The 22,456-nt window shown below is 50.3% G+C and overlaps 1 protein-coding gene across 1 annotated transcript; it reads left to right on the top strand.

Annotated features, from left to right (window-relative positions):
- Window positions 1-6,405: 6,405 nt before the first annotated feature.
- Window positions 6,406-17,786, top strand: GPR83 (G protein-coupled receptor 83). Its single transcript, XM_047752746.1, has 4 exons — window positions 6,406-6,803; window positions 11,064-11,189; window positions 12,624-12,757; window positions 17,105-17,786. The coding sequence occupies exons 1-4, from the start codon at window positions 6,441-6,443 to the stop codon at window positions 17,727-17,729; spliced, it is 1,248 nt and encodes a 415-aa protein (XP_047608702.1). The 5' UTR covers window positions 6,406-6,440; the 3' UTR covers window positions 17,730-17,786.
- Window positions 17,787-22,456: the final 4,670 nt, after the last annotated feature.

The following is a 22,456-nucleotide window of genomic DNA, read 5'->3' as shown; positions in this document are numbered from 1 at the left end:
AAAAACCTCTATTTATATTTTCATATATACATTCATGAAGTATTTAGTAAGAGCCTGCTCTGTGTTTAAATGATGAAAAGCACAGAATGTTTCCACGCAAGGAAGTTCAGTCTAATGCCAGAGGCTGACATAGAAACTTGTTGCATAGTTTAGAAGAGGCTGTGTAGAGATAAGCTCAGGGTGAAACTTTAAACCCAGGCTGGGTGGGGGTCTGTCAAACCCAGGCTGGGGGTCCGCTCCAGAAGTCACCTACAGTTAAGACCTTTCATTTAGTAATTACATCTCCAAATATAGTATAAATGATGTGGCTTTTTTCTCACATGATTTAGGTTAGATGTTACTAGTCTGCTCTTAATTTCAGGCTTTTATGATATCCTTAATGTGTTTTTGGGTTTTTTTGTTTTTTGTTTTTTTGCTTTTTAAGGCCTCACCCTCGGCATATGAGGTTCCCAGGCTAGGGGTCGAATCGGAGCTACAGCTGCCGGCCTACACCACAGCCACAGCAATGCCAGATCTGAGCCACATCTGCAACCTACACCATAGCTCAACACCAGATTCCTTAACCCACTGAGCAAGGCCAGGGATCGAACCCACAACCTCATGGATGCCAGTTGGGTTCGTTATCCACAGAGTCATGAAGGGAACTCCTTTTGACATGATTTTTTAAAGTAATGTGACTGGCTGGGATCTGACCTTTACATGTTTACTTTATTGCAAATGGTTCTTTTCCTCAGAGAAGTATGGTCATATTTCAAACACCACCGCCTTCCTTGGTTCCCTTGCCTGTGAGCTGAGTTTACAACTGTAATTGCTTAAAATTTGTCTTTATCATAGCATGAACCTTATAAAATAGAAGTCAGTATAAAAGTAATATGGAAAAGACGACTTTTTTTAGTCTGACATTCAGAACCAACAGCATCCATGGGGCATTAAAAAAAAATTATTAAAGCATTTTTCAAAAGAGTGTAAGATCAATGACAGCTCTTGCTTACATCCTGTGAAAATGAGTTGCAGATCTGGTGATGCTTTCTAGAAATAGCTTTACATTTTTTTATCTGGTATTGCTGTAAAAAAAAAAACAACCCACTAATCATCATTCATTCCTCCATCTATAAATTTCAAATGGCTTAAATATCATGTGTAATTATCCTCTTTCACTTTCTGAGGATCTGATTTGAAACAAAGCACACAGCAGAAATAAAAGGGAAAGAGGAAAAAATAGCTCAAGGGCAATTAAGAGCATAGAACTAGAGCTGGTGCGAAGAAACATGACTCAACCTGAGGATTACAGAAGGAAGATCTCCTTCTAATGTTAATTCCACAGCTCTACCTACCTACTCGACCTCCTCTTTGCCTTCTCAGAGGTTTATGGAAGAAATCCTCATTTTAAGTGATTAACCGGCAATAGAAGCAGAAAACAGTTATTTTCAAAGAAGGTAGATTTTTACATTGAGTTTAGAAGATGTGGTTGATATAATTTTAAGTGATTATAATCTAGCTATGTCCCTGGATGTGACTAGATAGAAAAAGCAGTATTCAGAAAAATAAAGACTTGCGTCTTAGGTGGTCTGATTCCACGTTCAAAGTCTCTACCACAGTCCTTGCCCATTTCCCCTGTCTGGGCACTGGGCTAGGATCTAGGAGGTGATAAGAAGATCCTGGAAGAGCTGACAGTTGAGTTGAAAAGACAGATAAACCACAGATCGACTACCACAAGGGAAGGGGCAACATCACAGAACAGATCACATGCTATGGGAGCATTTTATTTATGTAGTAATTTGTTTTTTCTTATTTCTTTTTTTAAAAAAACTTTTTAAATTTTTGCTTTTTAGGGCCACACCCGCAGCATATGGAGGTGCCCAGGCTAGGGGTCGAATTAGAGCTACAGCTGCCGACCTACAGCACAGCCTACAGCAACGAGGGAACTGAGCCGCGTTTGTGACCTACACCATAGCTCATGGGCAACATGGGATCCTTAACCCACTGAGAGAGGCCAGGGATCGAACCATCATCCTTATGGATCCTAGTCAGGTTTGTTAACTGCTGAGCCGCGAAGGGCACTCCCTCTTGTTTCTTTTTTTAAAAAATGTTTATTAGAGTGTAGCTGACTTACAATGTTGTGTTAGTTTCTGGTTTATAGCAAAGTGATTCTGTGATACACATCCATTCTTTTTTAGCTTATTTTCCCACATAGGTTATTACAGAATATTGAGTGGAGTTCCCTGTACTACACAGTAGCTCCTTGTTACTTATCTATTTTACATATAACAGTGCGTATTGGGAGTTCCCGTCGTGGCTCAGTGGTTAACGAATCCGACTAGGAACCATGAGGTTGCGGGTTTGATCCCTGGCCTCGCTCAGTGGCTTAAGGATCCGGTGTTGCCGTGAGCTGTGGTGTAGGTCGCAGACGTGGCTCGGATCCCGAGTTGCTGTGGCTCTGGCGTAGACCGGCAGCTACAGCTCTGATTGGACCCCTAGCCTGGGAACCTCCATATGCCATGGGAGTGGCCCAAGAAATGGCAAAAAGACCATCCATTCCTTCTCAACACACAGTTCAGTTAACCAGGGCTCCGTTTTCTAAATCACCATCCCAGTCGAGTCTTGCCTCACTGAGATGCTGCCACGTCATCCTGATGGAACATCCAGTCCACCCAAGCTCTTGCCCTACGTGTTCACAGGTAGTTTCTTGGTTGCTTTTCTGTAGCTAAAGAGCTATTATTTCACCTGCCAGGGACCTCTGTTCCTTCTCCCGGGATCAGCCACCCAAGCCCTTATCCCAAGCACATGATTCTGTGAGACCCACCAGGTGCATCAGCAGAATTGAAGGACGTCTGCTTTGTGCTCTCTCACCTAGAGAGAGTTGTTTTATGAGTGAATGGGAGGTGATGGACTGGAGACAAGAGTGGACTTCTTTGAACTTGCTACTAAAATAATGGGGAAATGTAGGTTAAAAGCTCTGGGAGGGGCTAAGGTCAAAGGAGGATCTTTTATGTTTTTTTTGTGTTTACTTCAAAAACACAAGAATTTGACCATCATCCTTGCTTCCTCCCTCCAGTCTCTGTCAACCTGTTCCTCCCCTTCCCAGCACCTGGGTCCAGGTCTCCCCTCTGCTCCCAGATCACTAGAAGAGTCTTCAAAACTCCTGCCTTAAGCCCAGGCCCCCCTATTGTCCAGTTACTAGAGTGTTCTTTCTAAACGCCAATCTGGGAGTTCCCTCAGGGCTCAGTGGTTAACAAACCTGCCTAGGATCCATGAGGATGAAGGTTCGATTCCTGGCCTCACTTGCTGGGTTAAGGATCCAGCATTGGAGTTCCCGTCAGTGGCGCAGTGGTTAACGAATCCCACTAGGAACCATGAGGTTTCGGGTTTGGTCCCTGGCCTTGCTCAGTGGGTTAAAGATCCGGCGTTGCCATGAGCTGTGGTGTAGGTTGCAGACGCGGCTCGGATCCCGCGTTGCTGTGGCTCTGGCGTAGGCCGGTGGCTACAGCTCCGATTCCACCCCTAGCCTGGGAACCTCCATATGCCGCGGAAGCGGCCCAAGACATAGCAACAACAACAACAACAATAACAACAACAACAACAAAAGGATCCAGCATTGCTGTGAGCTGTGGTGTAGGTGGCAGATATGGCTTGGATCCTGTGTTGCTGTGGTGTAGACTGGCAGCTGTAGCTCCAATTTGACCCCTAGCCTAAGGACTTCCATACACCACAGTGTGGCCCTAAAAAGCAAAAATAAAATAAAAAATAAAATATAATAAGATGCAAATCTGATCTCTTCAGTCTCTATTTCACCCTTCTTTGAATTCCTGCTACTCTCTGGAAACTGTTCAAATCCTTATGATTCTTGTTGGGGCCCGTGTCTCCCTCTCCAGCCTTCTGTCTCCACTCAGCTCTGCAGACTACATATACAATGCACCTGCCATTTCAGCAAACAAAGAATATTGCCTGCCATCAAGCCATCAGCCAATGCAGCCGACCTGATGGAGCACTAAGGAGAGAATTCAGGATAAATAAACAGAATATTGGCCCTAGATCTTTAAGAAGCATATCCAAAGAATGATTTCAATGACTGCATCTTCCTCTACTTAGAAAATAACTAGACTCATTAAGTTGAGCTGTATGTTCTTTTGATTAGCAGTTATCTTTTGATGTTTGATTACTTGGCTTTCCTTTCTTTGTTTGAACAAAAATTTCTACATACCCCAGCTCCTCCTTTCCCTCTTGGGAAGAGTTCCTCAGAGCTATCTGAGAGGCCGTCTCCCAGACTATAGCCCTCCTAAGATCCCTGAATAAAACAGGGATGGTGCCTTTTCCTGCAGCTGACATCTCTTTGCATAACACACTCTAGCTCCTTCTGCTCCTGCAGTTGTTGGATGAGTCATACTCATCTCCCTATCTTTGCTCGTACCAAGATCCCTCCTTGAGGAATTCTCCACATTCTTCCCTCTGCCTCCTCCTCCATGACCTTAACACCTCTTGCAGGTCCCTCAGGGAAATAAATAAATAAATAAATAAATAAATAAATAAGCAGTGAGAAAGTGGTTTGATAAGAGTTGCCATAGTAAAGGACACAGGGCACGTGTCTAGACAGGGAGACCTCCTCGATTCCCTCTTGTCTACATAAGTGGCCCTCGTACTTTATTGCGGTGACTCTTATCAAACCACTTTCTCATTGCTTATTTATTTATTTATTCTTTAGGGTCGCACCTGTGGCATCCGGAAGTTCCCAGGCTAGGGGTCAAATTGAGCCTCAGCTGCAGGCCTACACCACAGCCACAGCCATGCGGGATCCGAGCCGCGTCTGTGCCCTACACCTCAGCTCATGGAAATGCCAGATCCTCAACCCATTGAGTGAGGCCAGGGATCAAACCTGCATCCTCATGGCTCATTACTGCTGAGCCACAATGGGAGTGCCCCTCATTGCTTATTGACAGGACAGCTTAACCTGTGTGCCTGGAGCTCAAGGGGGTACAGAAGCTGATGACTAACTTTCCTGGAAAAGTTCCAGAGTGAGAAGGGGCAGGGCTTCCCCTCATGGCCTAGGGAGAAAAGGGGATTTGGGGGGAAGGGTCTATCTCCAGGGTCTGTGTGGGACAAAGATGCAGGATTTCTCCTGAACCAAGTGAACCCCTCAGAAGGTACCAGCCCAAGGGCACTGCTCAGCAGGTGCCATGACAATAGAGTCTACATGGCATTTGCCAATAGAACTGGTGAGGGACTGGTGACAAGTCATCAACCAATTACTGCATGTAGCACCCCAGTGCAAACGGTGGTAGATCTGTACGGGGGTCTCTGAAAATCCCATAGGTAGGAAAAGGAAAACTTTCCACCAAGGCCAGAAAAGTTAACTAACTTGCTCAGGATTTCACAGCTAGGACTTGACAAAGTTGGGGTTTGACTCTGATTCCACGGGATCAGGTTGTGCGGGCGATGGCTGGGCAGTGGAGACCAAGAGAGATGTCACAGGGAAAGTGAAGGGACAGGTGAGGACGAGATCAACATTTCCTGCAGAAGGAGATGGGGAAACACAAGCCAGCGTGGGTAATGTCTCTTGCAGATACAGCTTCAAAAACTCTCATGGCAGAAAACTGTTACCCAAGAAGTGGACACAGAGCTATTTATCTCCTTTGATTTTTGGATCCGGTCAGGAGAACTGCTTGGAAGTGCTTCCTTGGAAAAACATCCCCCCGCCCCCATTGAAGCTTAGTAACTGCAAAGAGACAAAACCTAGTATGCCCACCAGCACATCCCAAGTTTGGTCACTGAAGGCGCCTGGCAGATGCCTACACTGATTCCATTGTTCACCTTGTGCGGGATCCGGCAGGACCCAGTGACCACCACCCTCCCACCCCCCGCCAACGGGAAGCCTGCTAGGGCTGACGCTCAGCAGCGACGTGTAGCCCCCCCACGGAACAGCGGCTGCCTGGAGCCGGCGGCCCCAGTCCCCTGCCTCGCGCCGCCGCAACCCCAACCGCCTTCCGTGCGCCATCCGCCTGCTCCCTTTCCGATCGCGAGGCTTAAGCAGAAACAGGAGGATGGGTGTGTTTTAGGGAAAGAGCCCTTACAGAGCCCTCACTCAGTTTTATTTCCAGAGCGGGAGCGGTCTGGGGCCGGGGGTGGGAAGACTCGCCGAGCCGGAGCGCGTCACCGTTGCCGGGAGGGACGCCGCGCCGCTGGATAGGCAGACGCGCCGGTTTTCCAGCAGCCGGGGTGGGGCGCAGTGGAGACACAAAAGTGCGGCCGGCAGCTAGGAGCGCTGATCTCGGATCGCGGATCGAGGGCTGGAGGCGGGCAGGGAGCTGGCGCCGACCAGGCGCTGGGAGGCCCCGGGCCCCTGCGCGCACAACTCGGTGCGCGCCTCTCCCCGCGCCCGAGCGCACGCGCGAGGCCCGGCGGGACGTCCCGCCAGCCCCGTCCCGGGCGCCGAGGATCTTGCAAAGATGGGACGTCCCTGGTTGCTGCTCTGCCTGCTCCCCGTGGTGCGAGCTGCGGACGAGCAGAGCCCTGAAGCAGCCCTGGGGCCCAATGCCTCGCACTTCTTCTCCTGGAACAACTACACCTTCTCCGACTGGCAGAACTTCGTGGGCCGCAGGCGCTACGGGGCCGAGTCCCAGAACCCCACGGTGAAAGCCCTGCTCATCGTGGCTTACTCCTTCATCATCGTCTTCTCGCTTTTTGGCAATGTCCTGGTGTGTCATGTCATCTTCAAGAACCAGCGGATGCACTCGGCCACCAGCCTCTTCATCGTCAACCTGGCCGTGGCGGACCTCATGATCACGCTGCTCAACACCCCGTTCACTTTGGTGAGGCTGAGGGCCGGGGTGGTGTCCGCTCTCGCAGTCTCGCTAGCTCTCCTCTGCCTCTGTCTCTGTCTCTGTCTCTCTGGTCCCTCTCCCTCTCTCCACCCGATTTCTCTCCTTTCTCTGTCCGTCTCTTCTGCCTGTCTTCCTCTGTCTCCTCTCTCGCCCTCTCAGCTCTCATTTCTCACCTCTCAACACTCTCCTCTGTTGTTCTGCCTCTTAGTCTCTGGGTCTCTGTCGCCGTCATTCTGTTTGTCTTTCTGCGGGTCTCTCAGGAGTCTCTCTCTTCTCTGTCTCTCTGTGCCTTCATCTTTTTTCCTCTCTGCGACCCTGTCTTTCTGTGCCTCTGCTTGTCTGTCTCTAGCTCTCTCCTCACCTTTCTCCTCGACTCTTCTCGTCTGTCTCTGTGGTTTTGTCTTTCTGTTCTCTCCGTGGCTCTCACAGCAGCTTCCAAGCCAGAGTTTCTGCAGCTCTTGGCATTGGGGTCAATGATTTGAGTGTCTGCAGCCAGCCGAGAACCAACGTCTATTTCCTGTTTAATGTCCCTGAGCGTCAACTTGCTTGACGGTGGAGCAGTAAATCAAAGCCCTTTGAAATGCTGGCATAGATTGTTAGGTTCTCCCCCCCCCCCGCCCCCCACGAAGCAAAACCCATTAAATCCCCCCTCCATGGGATGCTGCTTTGTGCCAAGCTGAAATGTCAAACAGTGGCTAGTTGTTAAAGCTCGAGCGCATTTTCCTAGACCACTTATTTCAATTGCATTTCTTTTCTGTCGTTTGACAGTGCCGCTGTGTACTTAGTCTGAGTCTTGGGAGAGATGAGGGTGACGTGGGCTTGGCCCCTGGGGCTTGGGGCAGCCTGGGGGGATTTGCACGTGGGTGATGGGTGAGCCCCCTTTCCTCTTTCCTCCACTGAGCCCTGGCTACTGGGCTTTAGCGGTGTCACTTTTTCCCTCCAAGGCTTGGGAGTGTGGTGCTCATGCCCGGTTGAGACTGTGAGGGCCGTGACCAAGCCATCATCCTGACAGTCACACCCTGTATTTCTGCAGCATGAATTACATATTTTCCAATTTATGGACTCACCTTATTGATATTTGAGTTATTACCAAACCATATCTGTTCATATCGCTTTCTCTCTATGATTTTCTGTCTCTGTCCTCTCTCTCTCTCTCTCTCTCTCTCACACACACACACACACACACACACACACCCCTTCGACCCGAAATAAGGGACAAGCAAAAGGAAGCGGGTGACTCCCGCCAGCCTATGCACCTCTGAACATCCTTCCAACCCTTACATTTAAAAACAGCATTCTCTCTTATCCTCGCTTGTAAGACCATTACTCACATTTTGCAGATGAGGAGACTAAGGCACAGAGAGGTTCAATCCCTTGTCCAAGGTCACTTGGCCAGGATGGGAATTACTTCGCCTGACACAAGTGCCACCCGAGGTCTGTCCACTAAGCCACTCCATTGGGGACTGGGGCGTGGGGCACTCAGCCCACTCCTGCAGCCCATGGACTTGGCCTGCTCTCTGTCCTGCCTCCATCTAATGGATTCCTGGCCACTCAGGATGCTCTGGGCACTAGCCGAGGACAAGGGGGCCTCCAAACAACCTCCCCCCCCCCAACACACAGTGCCCTGCCATCTTGAAACACAAGAAGATACTTCTCTGGCTTCTCCTGGCTCCCCTTTGGCTTCTGACTTGACCTGCTGCGGTGCTGGGGCTGGGCCACCCGGGATGGGAACTGGCAGGTCCCAGGGCACGGCCCTGTGCTGCTGCCCAGAGCAGGATGCACGGCAGGATGCAGTCAGGGCGGCTGCAGTCCAGGCTGCAGCTGAGAGCCGACAACCCCTACCCTGGGGGATCTCCTGCCGGAGAGCGGGGAAGTCAAGGGCCTGAGAACCCAGCCCCTCCTCCAGGTTGATCCCAAGCAGCTTGGCCTTCAGCCTGACCCATGCAACCACCCAGCCCAAATTGCTGTCAGAGCTGCCGAGGTGCTGGCAGCCGTGGAGAGAGAAAGGGTTGAGGGTCTTCGGAGCCCTCCGTCGGGCTCCTCGCCATCCTGCCCTCGGGCTAGTTGGTGATGGTTTCTTTCCTCCTGATCTCCCTTTCCTCACTCCACCCAGCCCATCAGCATGCGGTCCAGCTCCGGTCGTGGAGAGAAAAGCAAACGGTTACTCCGGATTCCACAATCCCCACGGCAGAGGCAGAGACGTGCGGAGTGTGGTGCCTGGAGGAGGCTGTCATTTACTCTGTGCTGCCAGGGTCCCACAGGGGTGGCAAAAGGAGACTTTTCAAAGGACGTGACATTTCAGAGGGGCTGGGATGGAATTTCCCAGGTGGAAATGCAACGGCGGGACCCAGGCGAACAAAGGCCCGTGTGTCGAAGTTCCTAGTGTGTCGAGGGAACGTAGATGGAGCAGCAGAGGCAAGAAGCACAGCGGAGGAGCCGGCAGGGCAGGGGAAGGAGGGAGGTGGCCAGAGAGAAAGGCTGGGGCCAGGCTGCGGGCCGCCTGGACGCCTGGATACTCGGAAGGCATCTGGCTGGGTCTTGAAGGCCTTGCTGATTCTAAGCAGGAAGGTGACCAGTGATCTGATTTTTCATTAAGAAAATACCGTCAGCAGTGTGAAGGCTGAATTACAGGCTAGAGGACAAGGAGAGCTGTAATGGTCCACGTGGGAGATGATGGGAGACCCCATTCTTGGCCATGGCCTTGGCACAGAAGAAGAGGGAGTGGATCTGAAAACTCTTCCAGGTGGCATTGGTTGGCTTTGGTACCTCCTTCATTGTATGTAGGAGGAGCTGAGGTTTTCCAGTTCTGTAATGTCTCTGGGCTGCTCGGACCCTCATGGGGCTCTTTCCTGCCTCTTCCAGAGAAAGGAGTGTCTGCGGTCTCCTGTCCCAGGCTCACGACCGAGCCAGACTTTCCCTCACGACTCTCATTCGAACCATTGCAACCCCTATGCCCCAGATAGGCCCCGGGGTTCACGTGTGCAAATCCTACCTGTTTTTAAAGCTCATTCTAATGTCTCATATATTATAATAATAATGGCAGTTATTTACATTATTAGCGTTAAGTACTTGCTGTGTACTAGCTACTGTTGTACCTGCTTTACACGGGTTATTTCTCCTGTTCGATTTTCATAACAACCAGGCGGAGTGGGTTAGCCCCATTTTACAGACGAGGAAAGTGAGGCTCATCGAGCCTAAGTGCCTTGCCCAAGGTGGCAGCTATCGGTGACAAATACGCTGCAGCAGATCACTAGGCAGGATTCTTGCTGTTGCGCTGACTTGCTCTCTTTCTTTCTCTATCCTCTCTGTCCGTCTCTGTCTCTCTCTGCATCAGCTCCCTCGCACTCGCCTGGTGGCCCCCTTGCCGTGTCTAGGCCTCCAGTAGGGCACTGGCTACTTTGGGTCTTGCATCTGCAATGCCTGAGCGGTCCTCTGCCCAGACTGGAAGCTCCTTGGCCCGAGTCAATGCCTGGTCTCTCTCTCGGGGTCAGGCACTGAGGGCGCAGGCCCTGAGGGATCGAGAAGATAGCCCTGGAGGATGGAGGATGAAGCTGAGGGCTGCTCCTGGACCCCCACTGCCCCTGGGAGCTTGTCTCCTCCCTGTCCCGCCCCCAACCCTGAATCCCACCTCTGTGGCCCCTGGGTCTCCTTCCCAGACACTCTGTCCCAAGGCCAGCTTAGCCAGCGTTCCAGAGCACAGCCCACATGCTGTGTTGTGACTTTTCTGACGTCTCCTCCATGCCTCTGAACTCACATGAGCCAAAAATGAATGTTATTATTACCATAAAAATAGCTACCATTTACTTCAAATTTTATCTTTCTAGCAATCTGCCAGACATTGTGTTCCACGCTTTATAGCCCTTTTAAAAAGTTAATCCCTACAACAAAATACAAGCTAGAGATTTTTAAGCCTTTTTTTTTTTTTTTTTTGGCAACTGAGGAAACCAAGTTCAGAGAGGTTCTTTACCTTACCCAGGGTCACACAGCTCAGAAAGTTTAGAAATGGGAAGCCTCTTTCAGCCTCCATGCCCTTCCCACTCTCTTCTAGCACCTAACGGGGTTCAACCCCATCAGCACGGTCAGGGTTTGTTGAGTTGAATGACAGAGAATGACTCGTGCTGGACACAAGCGTGCATGGCCCACAGTCCAGCAGCACCAAGTGGAGCAAGGAGGAGCGGAAGAGGCTTGTGGGGGTCGGGGGTCAGGGCCCAGGCCTGTGTCTCCTGACCTCTGTGGGCCCATCTCCAGGTCCGCTTCGTGAACAGCACGTGGGTGTTCGGGAAAGGGATGTGTCACGTCAGCCGCTTCGCCCAGTACTGCTCCCTGCACGTCTCGGCTCTGACGCTGACGGCCATCGCCGTGGACCGTCACCAGGTGAGGGTACCCCGTCCACCCCCATCCCATCCTTCTGCCTCCGGCTTGGCCTTCCAGGGGGCTCAAGACAGAGCTTTAGTCCAATTTTCAGTGAGTTTATTTGCCTTCGCATTGACCAATGTGAGCACTAAATAAGGCATATTAAGCCCTCTGTGATGCAGGCTTATTCCAAAGAAACTCACCACTGGCATTGTGTGTCTCAGAAATGAATGAGTGAACGGCAATGCCAGTTTGGAAAATCGCAGGCGAGACGAGAGTGGCAAATAATGGCAGGCGAGAGGCCAGGCTCCTGGCTGGGAGATGAGGGGGCATCCCAGGCCCCAGGCTGTTGAGGAGGTAAACAAGCAGCAAGGCAGGTGGCAGAGGCAGGCGTCAGGTGGGGTTGGGAGGCCCTGCTCCCTGTCCTGCTCTATTGGCACACTTGGGTGGATATGATGAAGGATGCAAAGGGGACCTGAGGGTGCTCATCCCCGAGGCGGCGGCTCCACACAGGCGCCTTGCTCCTGCTGACTCAGTGCACCATGGCTACATTTAGGTCCTTGCTGAGTCAAGGCTCCCAGGCTCAGTAAAGGGCATGCGCGGAGCAGAAGGAGGCGGGGCCTCCCCCAGGTCACATGCCTGGTGACTGATGAACTAGGAATAGAACTGAGGTCTGTCTGGCTCCAGGCTCATGCTGGCATCACTAGACAATCCCTAGCCCTCTGCTCTGAAAAGACTCACAGGCACCTACCAGGCCAGTATTGTAAGGGCCACTGGGACAAAGAGGGAGAGAATCTCTTCTGAGCTCCAAGAAGTGCCACAGTGACTAAGGAATAGGAAGGTTCTAAGATGAAGTTTCAAAGATGCATCTCGATATGAGGAAAGTTTTCTAAAAGAAGGGTCTGGAGCAGGACAGAGTGGTGTGGGGGGGTAGTGAGTTTCACGTCACCAGTCATATCCAAGTGGGATCTGGATAATCACTTGATAGGGATGTTTTAGAGGTGGTTCATGCATCTGCTGGGGAATTGGATGTGGCAAAATTTGAGATCTCTTCTCCCAATTTTTAAAGGTTTTTATGGGAGGAAAGGACCAGCCCTGGTCATAACCTAAGGAGTCTGGAGTTATGGGGAGACGAGATCAGATCCCCAGGTGGAAGCTGACCATGGCTGTTCTTTGGCCATACACCTCCTCACCCTCTCACTGCACCCTGGTTGTGCCAAGTATGACCTACACTTGAGCCTGGAGTCTCAGAGTCCAGATGATACCCTCTTCCTCACCCCAGAGGTGGGGGGGTTGGGTGGTGCAGCTCAGGGACTCAGTAATGCATCAAAGGGTACTTGACTTTATAAGTAGGACCTAGCCACCTCCTTGTGACAGGTGAGCTGCAATCATCTGGATTTCTCATTTGTTTCAAACTGTCTTCAGCCAGTGATGCCCAGTGTGCTTGTCTTTCAGGTCATCATGCATCCGCTAAAACCCCGGATCTCAATCACAAAAGGTGTCATCTACATCGCAATCATTTGGACCATGGCTACGTTCTTTTCACTCCCACATGCTATCTGCCAGAAACTGTTCACCTTCAAGTACAGGTGAGATGAACTAGGAGGGAGCAGCCTGGGGACCTGGAGGACCTTGACAGATGGAAAGCTGAGCCCCCTCTGGATCTCAGAGTTCCCAGTGCCTGCCATGCCCAGCCAGTCTCTCTGCCTCCCTTCCATCCTGTGCCTCCAGGTCCCTGCCTATCCTCTGCGGTTCTTCTGCTTTTTCTGACCGTTTCTCCTCCATTCTTTTAGCCTCCTCATTATTCTCTGGCTGGTGTGTCTGCAAGGTCAAGACAATAGCAATCAGCCTCTGCCACTGGGGAGATGTCCTCACTCAGACTGATATTCAGAATGTTTAAAATATTTAAAATGATGAGACTTAGGAAGCTCCCTGGTGGTCTGGGGGTTAGGATTTGGTGCTTCTACTGCTGCGGACCAGGTTTAATCTCTGGTTTGGGAACTGAGATCCCACATCAAGCTGCTGCATGCAGCAGCCAAAAATAAAATCAAATAAAACGATGAGGTTTAAATTCTCTCGTACAACCTACAAATAAACACATATATACCTGAGTGTCTCTACCCCACCCCCACCTCCCATTTATCATACGTTTTGTCTTATGGTCTCACAGAATGAGAATTTCTTTCAAAGCACTTGGGTTTTTTTGAAATTTAAACACTCATACTTCTAGTTCATGAAAGGTGAGCTCCCTGTTAGACTGTGGGGTTCCAGGGAGCTGGTCCCATTTCTAATTTTGCCATAGTGGTGTCCCTAGCATCTTACTGTCTCCACATCTTGAAATCAATACAGATTTTGTCTTTCTTTTTCTTTTCTTTTTTCTTTTTCTTATTTTGGCTGCACCAGTGGCATAAGGGAGTTCCTGGGCAAGGGGTCAAATCCAAGCCACAACTGCAGCAATGCCAGGTCCTTAACCCACTGCTCCAGGCTAGGGATCAAACCCACACCTCAGCAGTGATGCTGCAGAGACATCACCAGATACTTAACCCACTGTGCCACAGTGGGAACTCCTCCTTTTTCTTTTTTAATTGAAGTATAGCTACATTATAATGTGTTAGTTTCAAGTGTACAGCAAAGTGATTCAGTTATATGTATATATAATATATATATTATTTTCAGATTATTTTCATTATAGTTTATTACAAGATATTGAATATAGTTCCCTGTGCTAGGAATCTTGTTGGTTATTCCTAGGTCCTTGTTGGTTATCTATTTTATATATAGTGATGTGTATGTGGTTTTTTGGGGGGGTTTCTGTCTTTTTAGGGCTGCACCCGTGGTATATGGAGGTTCCTGGGCTAGGGGTCAAATCGGAGCTCTTCTTGCTGCTCTACGCCACAGCCAAGCAATGCCAGATCCGAGCCTTGTCTGTGACCTACACCACAGCTCACAGCAAGGCCAGATCCATAACCCACCGAGCGAGGCCAGGGATTGAACCTGCGTCCTCATGGATGCCAGCCAGATTCATTTCCACCACTCCACGACGGGAACTCCAGTAGTGTGCATGTGTTACCAAACAATACATATTTATTGAATGAATGAATGAGCTTAGAGTGATTTTTATCACTTCATTGTTGTTTTAGCTGAAGTACTTAGAAACAGAGCCTGAGATAAAGGAAGGCACATGTGCCTATGATATTTTTTTTTTTTGATTTTTATTTTTTGGCCATACTTTTGGCACATGGAAATTCCAGGGCTAGGGATTAAACTCAGGCCACAGCAGCCGCCCAAGCTGCTGCAGTCAACACTGGACCCTTAACTGCTGCACCACAAGGGAACTCTGTGCCTGTGATTTTTTTTTTTCTTTTTTTGTGCCTGTGATTTTTAAGGAAGTGCTGCCAGGAGTGATGGGTGAGGGAGTGGAGAAGCAGGACAGCAAATGGGGAGAGACAGAGGGAGGTTGCGATCAGCAGGGGGAGCTCTGGAGCACACTGCTCACAGTTTCCCAGCTTAGAGGCAAGGGAACTGGGCTTTCATATTCCTGGACTCTCTGGGGAGATGGGAACTCCTGGCCACTTCTGGTTCTGAGTGGATCCTTGGGAAGTATCTTCAGTGGCCTTCGGGTAGCGCTAGGCCCCTAGAAGATTGCGGGTGCCAGCTGTGTCTTGTAGGGTGGGCAGGAGCCTGGGGGCCTGGCGTTCCAGACCAGTAAAGAGGACCTAGAAGGAGCATTGCTGTCGTGTCGTGTCCCACCTGAAACATACACTTACACTCTGGTGACGTAAGCCGACTCCAGAAAACAAGCTCTGAAGGCCAATTTCGAGTAATTTGTGAAGGCCTCATCCCTGAATTCTAGGCTGTTGAATGAATCACATACCCAAGCCCCTATCTGCCTTCACGAGTAGAGGGCAATTTCTTTTTTCTGCTAAGAAAAGCAAAGAGAGTTTTCTTTGCTTCACTAGCCATGGCCACCAGCACCTATAAAAAGAGCAACAAGCTACAGGGAATGATGAGAGGGTAGCAATTTTGAGGTGTTTAGAGATTTTAGGGTATGAACACCCTGCCCAGAGTCTGGATATTGGAAAACCCAAGCTTAGGATTCCTGCCACAAGTGCCTGCCTCTCTTTTCCTGGGGCACCTTTTAAAATGATCACTCAAGGGAGTTCCTGCTATGGCTCAGTGGTTAGCTAACCTGACTAGTACCCATGAGGATGAGGGTTCGATCCCTGGCCTCACTCAGTGGGTTTTGGATCCAGCATGGCCATGAGCTGTGGTATAGGTCACAGACACGGCTCGGATCCTACGTTGCTGTGGCTGTGGTGTTGACTGGCAGCTATAGCTCTGATTTGACCCCTAGCCTGGGAACTTCCATATGCCGCGGGTGTCGGCCTAAAAAGGCATACACACACCAAAAAAAATCACTCAAATAAATAAATAAATAGATAAATAGATAAAATGACCACTCAGAGTTGAGCCTGTGAAAAAGTAGGGACCTCTCCCCCAACCAGGTTACAAGTAACAGGGGCTTGCTACCTTGCTGGGTCTCTCCTGATCTGCTGTGACGTGGGAGGGGGGACTGCCCTTCTGCTGGCTCACAGCGCCCTCATTCTGGGATCTGTAGGTAATGCATCTTGTGGTCCTACTTCCTTTGTGTGAGTGGATTGGAACTGCGCCTTCCCCAGGGTTTTCACTTCCCTGAGGTGGGAGCTCAGATACTGAGAGAGCTTCCTGCCACCCTGTGTGGCTTGTATAACCTCATTCAGCAGGTCATAGTCTGCACATTCTTTCTTTTTTTTTTTGTCTTTTTAGAACTGAACCCACGGCATATGGAAATTCCCAGGATAGGAGTCCAATCGGAGCTGCAGCTGCCATATTACACTATGAGATCTGAGCCGCGTCTGTGACCTACACCACAGCTCGTGGCAACACTGGATCCTTAACCCGCTGAGTGGGGCCAGGGATCGAACCCCAGTCCTCATGGATACCAGTTGGGTTTGTTGCCACTGAGTCACAATGGAAACTCCTAGTCTGCATATTCTTAACCCCTCAGCTCCAGGTTGTCCAACATACCTGGGGTTCCTAAAAAGCTTGATGAGGACTGGGTATGTTCCATAGCGAAGAAATACTTTTTGTCTGAGTGGCTGAAGGTTTACGGGTTCAGGCGTTGCCTCTCATATTCTCAAGACCCATCACTTCTTTGCCCCCTTCCTTGGATCACCTCTGGAAAGGGAGTAGATAGTACAATGGAAAATTCCAAGATAGCCAAAACACAGGATGAGTTGATTCCAAGATTAGGAAGACCACTGTTGTAATCATTTATGAACCAAATATTCATTGGGTCTCTATTATGAACTAGGAATAATACAAAGTAGAGAGGACACAGAACAATCTAGCTGTTTTCTTTTTCTTTCCTTCCTTCTTTCTTTCTTTCCTTCCTTCCTTCCTTCCTTCCTTCCTTCCTTCCTCCTTCCTTCCTTCCTTCCTTCTTTCTTTCTTTCTTTCTTTCTTTCTTTCTTTCTTTCTTTCTTTCTTTCTTTCTTTCTCTCTCTCTCTCTCTATGTCTCTCTCTCTCTCTCCCCCTCCCTCCCTCTCTCTCTCCCTCCCTCCCTTCCTGCCTTCCTTTTTTTTCTTGACTGCACCTGTGACATGAGGAAGTTCCTTGGCCAGGGATCGAACCTGAGCCACATCAGTGACAACACTGGATCCTTAATTGCTGGGCCATGGAGGAACTCCTAGGTGTATTTCTTATCAGTATAGAATTCCCAGACTAGTGAGAGCGCGAGAAATGCAATCAGGCAATTAGGGCGCAGCACCAAACGTGCTGTAACGAATGGATATACCAGGAGCCCAGTGGAGGGCGAGACAGTGGTTCTTGGGACGGGACTTTTCCACTCTGATTGCACCTGCTCCTTCTGTCTCCCTCCCTACCTTGTCCCCAGTGAGGACACTGTCCGCTCCCTGTGCCTGCCAGACTTCCCTGAGCCAGCCGACCTCTTCTGGAAGTACCTGGACTTGGCCACGTTCATCCTGCTCTACATCCTCCCCCTGCTCATCATTTCCGTGGCCTACGCCCGCGTGGCCAAGAAGCTGTGGTTGTGCAACACCATCGGCGACGTGACCACGGAGCAGTACCTGGCCCTGCGGCGCAAGAAGAAGAAGACCATCAAGATGCTGATGCTGGTGGTGGTCCTCTTTGCCCTCTGCTGGTTCCCCCTCAACTGCTACGTCCTCCTCCTGTCCAGCAAGGTCATCCGCACCAACAATGCCCTCTACTTCGCCTTCCACTGGTTCGCCATGAGCAGCACCTGCTACAACCCCTTCATCTACTGCTGGCTCAACGAGAACTTCCGGGTCGAGCTGAAGGCATTACTGAGCATGTGCCAAAGGCCACCCAAGCCTCCAGAGGAGCGGCCGCCCTCCCCGGTCCCTTCCTTCAGAATGGCTTGGACAGAGAAGAGCAGCGGGCGCAGGGCTCCACTGGCCAACCACCTGCCGCCCTCCTCCCAGTTCCAGTCTGGAAAGACAGACCTGTCGTCCGTGGAGCCCATTGTGGCCATGACCTAGAGAAGGAGGGTGGGGAGGGGTGGGGTGGGGGCCTCTGCCTCCAGCTGAGGCTGAGAAAGGGCCTGAGCACCGCGCCTGGAAAAGAGCGAGTCCTCCCATATAAGCTTTGCAGGGCTGGAATCGAGTTCTTGCAGAAGCCGGAGGATGCCTGAGTTCCTAGGCAACCCTGCCCAGCCTCCTCACCCCATTGGAAGTGAAAACAAAAAGGCAACTCCCAGCTCGACACGTTTCTGAATTCCTGTCTGAGACATGCTGGTTCCCTGAACCAGAGAACCCAGGACAGCTTCAGCCCAGATAGGGGCTGTGTGGGTCGGTCCACTGCCTCCAGCTGTCAGGCCAGCTGCCTTCCAACCGTTCTTGCCACCGAGCACCCACAGGGGACCCCTAAATCAGACTTCGAGTGTGGTTGCCCAGATGCACTGCTCTGCCTGGGCGACGTTCTGGGCCAGTGAAAGCTGAGCAAACTGAAGCCAGTGTAGAGGTTTGTGTGCCTCGCTTTATGAAGTTGCCAGAGCAAAATGACTCCCAGGTCTGGGGTGGCCTGGCCTGACAGAGGACAAGAAAGGGCCGGTTGGGCTCCTTCAGGCAAGGAGGAAATACTGAGTTTCCTTAAAACAAAGAAAAACTATTATTGAAATTTTGGTATATTGAGAAAAGCACAGAGAAGAAAATAAAAGTCACCCCCTTCTCCCACCAACTTGTGATATGTTCTATCAAAATGCTGTGGGTTTCTTTGCAACTCTTTCGTGTGTGTGTGTGTGTGTGTGTGTGTGTGTGATTTTCATTTCATTCTGAATTAGACTTTTCCACTAGAGATAAGCAAGAAGCAGGGGCGGAGCCGAGAACTTCTGAACACCCTGCCCCCCGCCCCTGAGGAAGTGTCCATCAGAAGGGCTGGAAGATGAGGTGGAAGAAGCACCCAAGAGGCAGATGGTCCCAGAGTGGCCAGACTGCCTTGTCCCGCAGCCGGTGGTGGCTAAAGGCTCTCTCTGAGGATGCTGGCCATGGTGATGGACCAGGAACAAAACTCATCCGAGCTGCCTAATTCCTTCCCCCCGCAATCACACAGAGGACGAGGGGGGTGAGATGCTGCCCTGCTTTTGCCGGAGGTGAAGGAGCCAGCTTTCCAACATGCGGGAAATACTCATGCGTGGACATCTCCTCCCCCTAAGCTGTCTAGACAGGCCGTTTCTCCTTTGTGCTGTCTGAATAATAAGGCTTCTTGAGGCCGATTCCCAAGAGACAACTCACCGTCAACATCGCTCTGGCAGCTCACGTGTCGCTTCCAAAAAACCTATGGCCACGTGATGGTCCTTCATGACTCACCTTGCCACAGAAACCTCATTCCAGAGACCAGGAGTGTTTTCAACACCTTCCGTCTGGTCCCGAGTGACTCGCCATCACCCAGAAGAGAGACGTGTCAGCAGAAGAGCGCTTCATTGACGAGCCCTGAACAATTGCCGCTCCCACCTGGGTTTGGGGTTTTTTCCTAGCACCAGAGAGATCCTGAAAGCAGAGCATGGCCATGGAGCTGAATAGAAAACAGGCCCAGGGAGAAGGGTTTGTCCAAGGGACAATTAGATCTCTTGGCTGTTAATTGAACCTGAACCAGGCAGATCATCTGCTTTCCTGTAACAGACCCGGGGCTTCATCATACTCTCTGCTTATGAGGATGTTTGAAAATTTTCAAGGTATAAAGTTTACAACATCATTTTCTGAACAGTGGGCAAAAAAGTGACTTTCTTTTTTCTTAATATGTATTTATTTTATTCTTTATAATGATTTTTATTTTTTCTATGCGAAAGTGACTTTCATGGGGCAGAGAGAGCCTTCTTTTTTCTTTTCTTTTCTTTTCTTTCTTTTCTTTTCTTTTCGGGCTGCACCACAGCGTATGAAAGTTCTCAAGCTGGAGTCAAATGGAGCTACAGCTGCCAGCCTACACCACAGCCACAGCACCAATGGGATCTAAGCCGAGTCTGTGACCTACGCCACAGCTCGTGGCAATGCTGGATCCTTAGTCCCCTGAGCAAGGCCAGGGATGGAACCCACATCCTCATGGATACTAGTCTGGTTCATTTCCACTGTGTCACAGCGGGAACTTCCCTCACGTGGATTATTTTTCAGGCCAAATGGCTCCCAGGTCTGTGCTTATTGTCTCTCTGAATGCTGCCATGGAAATTCTTGGAACCAGAAAAAGAACAGGCAGCAGGGCTACAGAAAGTTAGTGCCTGCTCCAGGAGGGGGCGGGCTTCGCCGAACTCCTCCCTGAGGGCATCTAGAAATTCTACTGAGTCCCCGACAAGGCCCTTCTCTAGCAGAGGACCCACAGATGGCCCATTAGATCTGGGTCTCCTGTCAGTCCCCTGTCAGTCCCCTCTCTGCCCCTACCCCACGGGCCCTGTGTGATTTGTGCTTGCAAATGTGGCACCTGTAGACATGGAGTCTCCCCCTGTGCATCATGAGGACTTCATTGCAAATATTTCCAGTCTCAATAAAATACATGTTGGTCCATGGCCTGTGCGTCCTGGCTTGTGATTAGGCCACAGTTGGTGACCTTTCGAATGGGGATCCGAATGGATCAGGCAAAGAGAGGGTGGTGATGCTCTGCCCTCACTCCTCATTTTACAGCCGAGCAAGCGCGAACACCAGGAGGATACGTAGCCAACCCTCTGGTCTGGTGCTCCTTCCTCGGAGCTGGCTGCCCGCTCCCCTCTTGTGTGATTATAAATCTGTGCTCAGAGATTTAACCAGGACTTCATCTGTTCCCTGGTGATTCAGGAGAAAGCAAAGCTGCTGCTCCCAGCGCCGTGTATGGTGGGTACCATGTTCCTGTTAGCAGGGTTTCTGCCCCACTGGGCCTGGGCTCCTCCTGTCGGACCAGGTAAGTGGGTTGAGGAGCCCCTGTACGTAGTTCTTTGCAGGAAACTGCCCTTATTGAAAAGCTCCTTTTCTTTCCTCCCTCCCTCCCTCCCTTTCTTTTTTCTTTTTAGGGCCCCACCTGCAGCATATGGAGGTTCCCAGGCTAGGGGTCCAATTGGAGCTGCAGCTGCCAGCCTACACCACAGCCACAGCCACCCCAGATCTGAACGCCGGATCCTTAACCCACAGAGGGAGCCCAGGGATTGAACGCAAATCCTCAGAGACCAGGTCGAGTTCTTAACCCACTGAGCCACTGCGGGAACTCCAGAAACTCCTTTTCTCATGACCTTAGTAACACTATATTGTAACTAACTTTTAAACCAGGCACCCCCACGCTCTACTCATCTCTGGCCCAAGCGCACCTTCCACATCCTGTGATCCCGCAGCACCTTGCCTAACTGGTTGGTTCTTTCCATAGATCAAAGATGTAGAAATGAAGTCATTCACAGATGACCAGATCTCGTCCCCAGCTTCCCCTTCGTTAATCCTGGAAACCAATGGAAACTCTACTAGATAGATTGGGACTCTAACTAACCCAGCCAAGACTCAGATAGGGACTCGAACTGTTGTTTTTTTTTTTTTTTAATTTATTTTTTATTTTTGGTTTTTATTTTTTATGTCATTTATTTATTTGCTTATTTATTTATGTTTTAGGGCTGCCCCTGTGGCATTTGGAAGTTCCCAGGCTAGGGGTCTACCCTGAGCTGTAGATGCCAGCCTATGCCACAGCCACAGTGATACCAGATCCCGAGCCACATCTGCAGCTACACCAGTTCACGGCAACGCTGGATCCTTAACCCACTGAGAGAGACCAGGGATTGAACCTGCATCCTCATGGATACGAACTGGGATCCTTAATGCTGAGCTACGATGGGAACTCCCCCCCTTTATTTTTTTTTATATTAAACGAAAATCACTCGGTCCCAGGACTTACTGAAATTCAGGTCCTTCAGGGCTCAGAGCAGAAGGAATTCAGCAAGAGGCAAAGCGATAGGTAAGAAGTGGGTTTAGTGAGAGATGGACAGTGTGGTTCATGAAGGTGAGAGCAGTCCTGGGAGAAACACACTCCATGGAGTGTGGGCCGAGTCAGAAGGCTTGAGGCCCTGAAATTCGGGGTGGGGAGTTTTCACGGGCTGGGCAACTTCATAGGCTAATGAGCGGGAGGCTAATCTCAACTATTTTTGGGAAAAGGTGGAGGTTTCCAGGAATTGGGGCACTGCCCACTTTTTGGCCTTTCTCAGTTGGCCGCAGAACTGTCATGGTGGCTGTGGGCCTGTCATTCAGCCGCTAAGGTGTGACAACGAGTGTGTAATGAAGCTCAATTTCCTCCGGAAGTCAGATCATCCACCATCTTGGACCTCGTTGGTTCAATCCAGTTTTTGTCATATCCTCATGGACCCTGTCATTCTGTTGAGGGTTGTGCCCTGCCCCCTTCCCTCCTGTTTCAAAACTGTGTGAACAGACTGTGTAAACAAACTGTGTGAACAAGAGAGCATCCAGCGGAAGATCAGAAGTCGACAATCCTGCGCGCAGTGGGGGACAGTGACCCCTCTGGTGCCCTAGCTCAGTGACGCGGTGAGATTACTTCCCCTTTTCCATTTAAAACTGTCCTGGCCGAGCAAAATCTTCGGAGGTGGTTTTGAGTCCGCCTTCTCCCAGACTGCCAGCTTTCTGATTAAAAACAACTTTCCCTTCTACCAGCATTTGTATCCCTCTCTCTCTCATATTGATTTTTGAGTGGTGAGCAGCCAGTCCTGATTTGGTCACACCTCCACTGCCTGCATAATTACCCTGATGTCACCCAGAGC

This window comes from Phacochoerus africanus, chromosome 11 (assembly GCF_016906955.1).
Source record: "Phacochoerus africanus isolate WHEZ1 chromosome 11, ROS_Pafr_v1, whole genome shotgun sequence".
NCBI lineage: Eukaryota > Metazoa > Chordata > Mammalia > Artiodactyla > Suidae > Phacochoerus > Phacochoerus africanus.
This window is presented reverse-complemented; position numbering and strand designations above follow the sequence as displayed.

Excerpts from the sequence above, each read along its gene's own strand:
- GPR83 (XM_047752746.1), top strand. The coding sequence starts at position 6,441 with ATGGGACGTCCCTGGTTGCTGCTCTGCCTGCTCCCCGTGGTGCGAGCT. Across the intron at positions 6,804-11,063 it reads TCAACACCCCGTTCACTTTG|GTCCGCTTCGTGAACAGCAC; the intron begins GTGAGGCTGAGG and ends GCCCATCTCCAG. Across the intron at positions 11,190-12,623 it reads TCGCCGTGGACCGTCACCAG|GTCATCATGCATCCGCTAAA; the intron begins GTGAGGGTACCC and ends CTTGTCTTTCAG.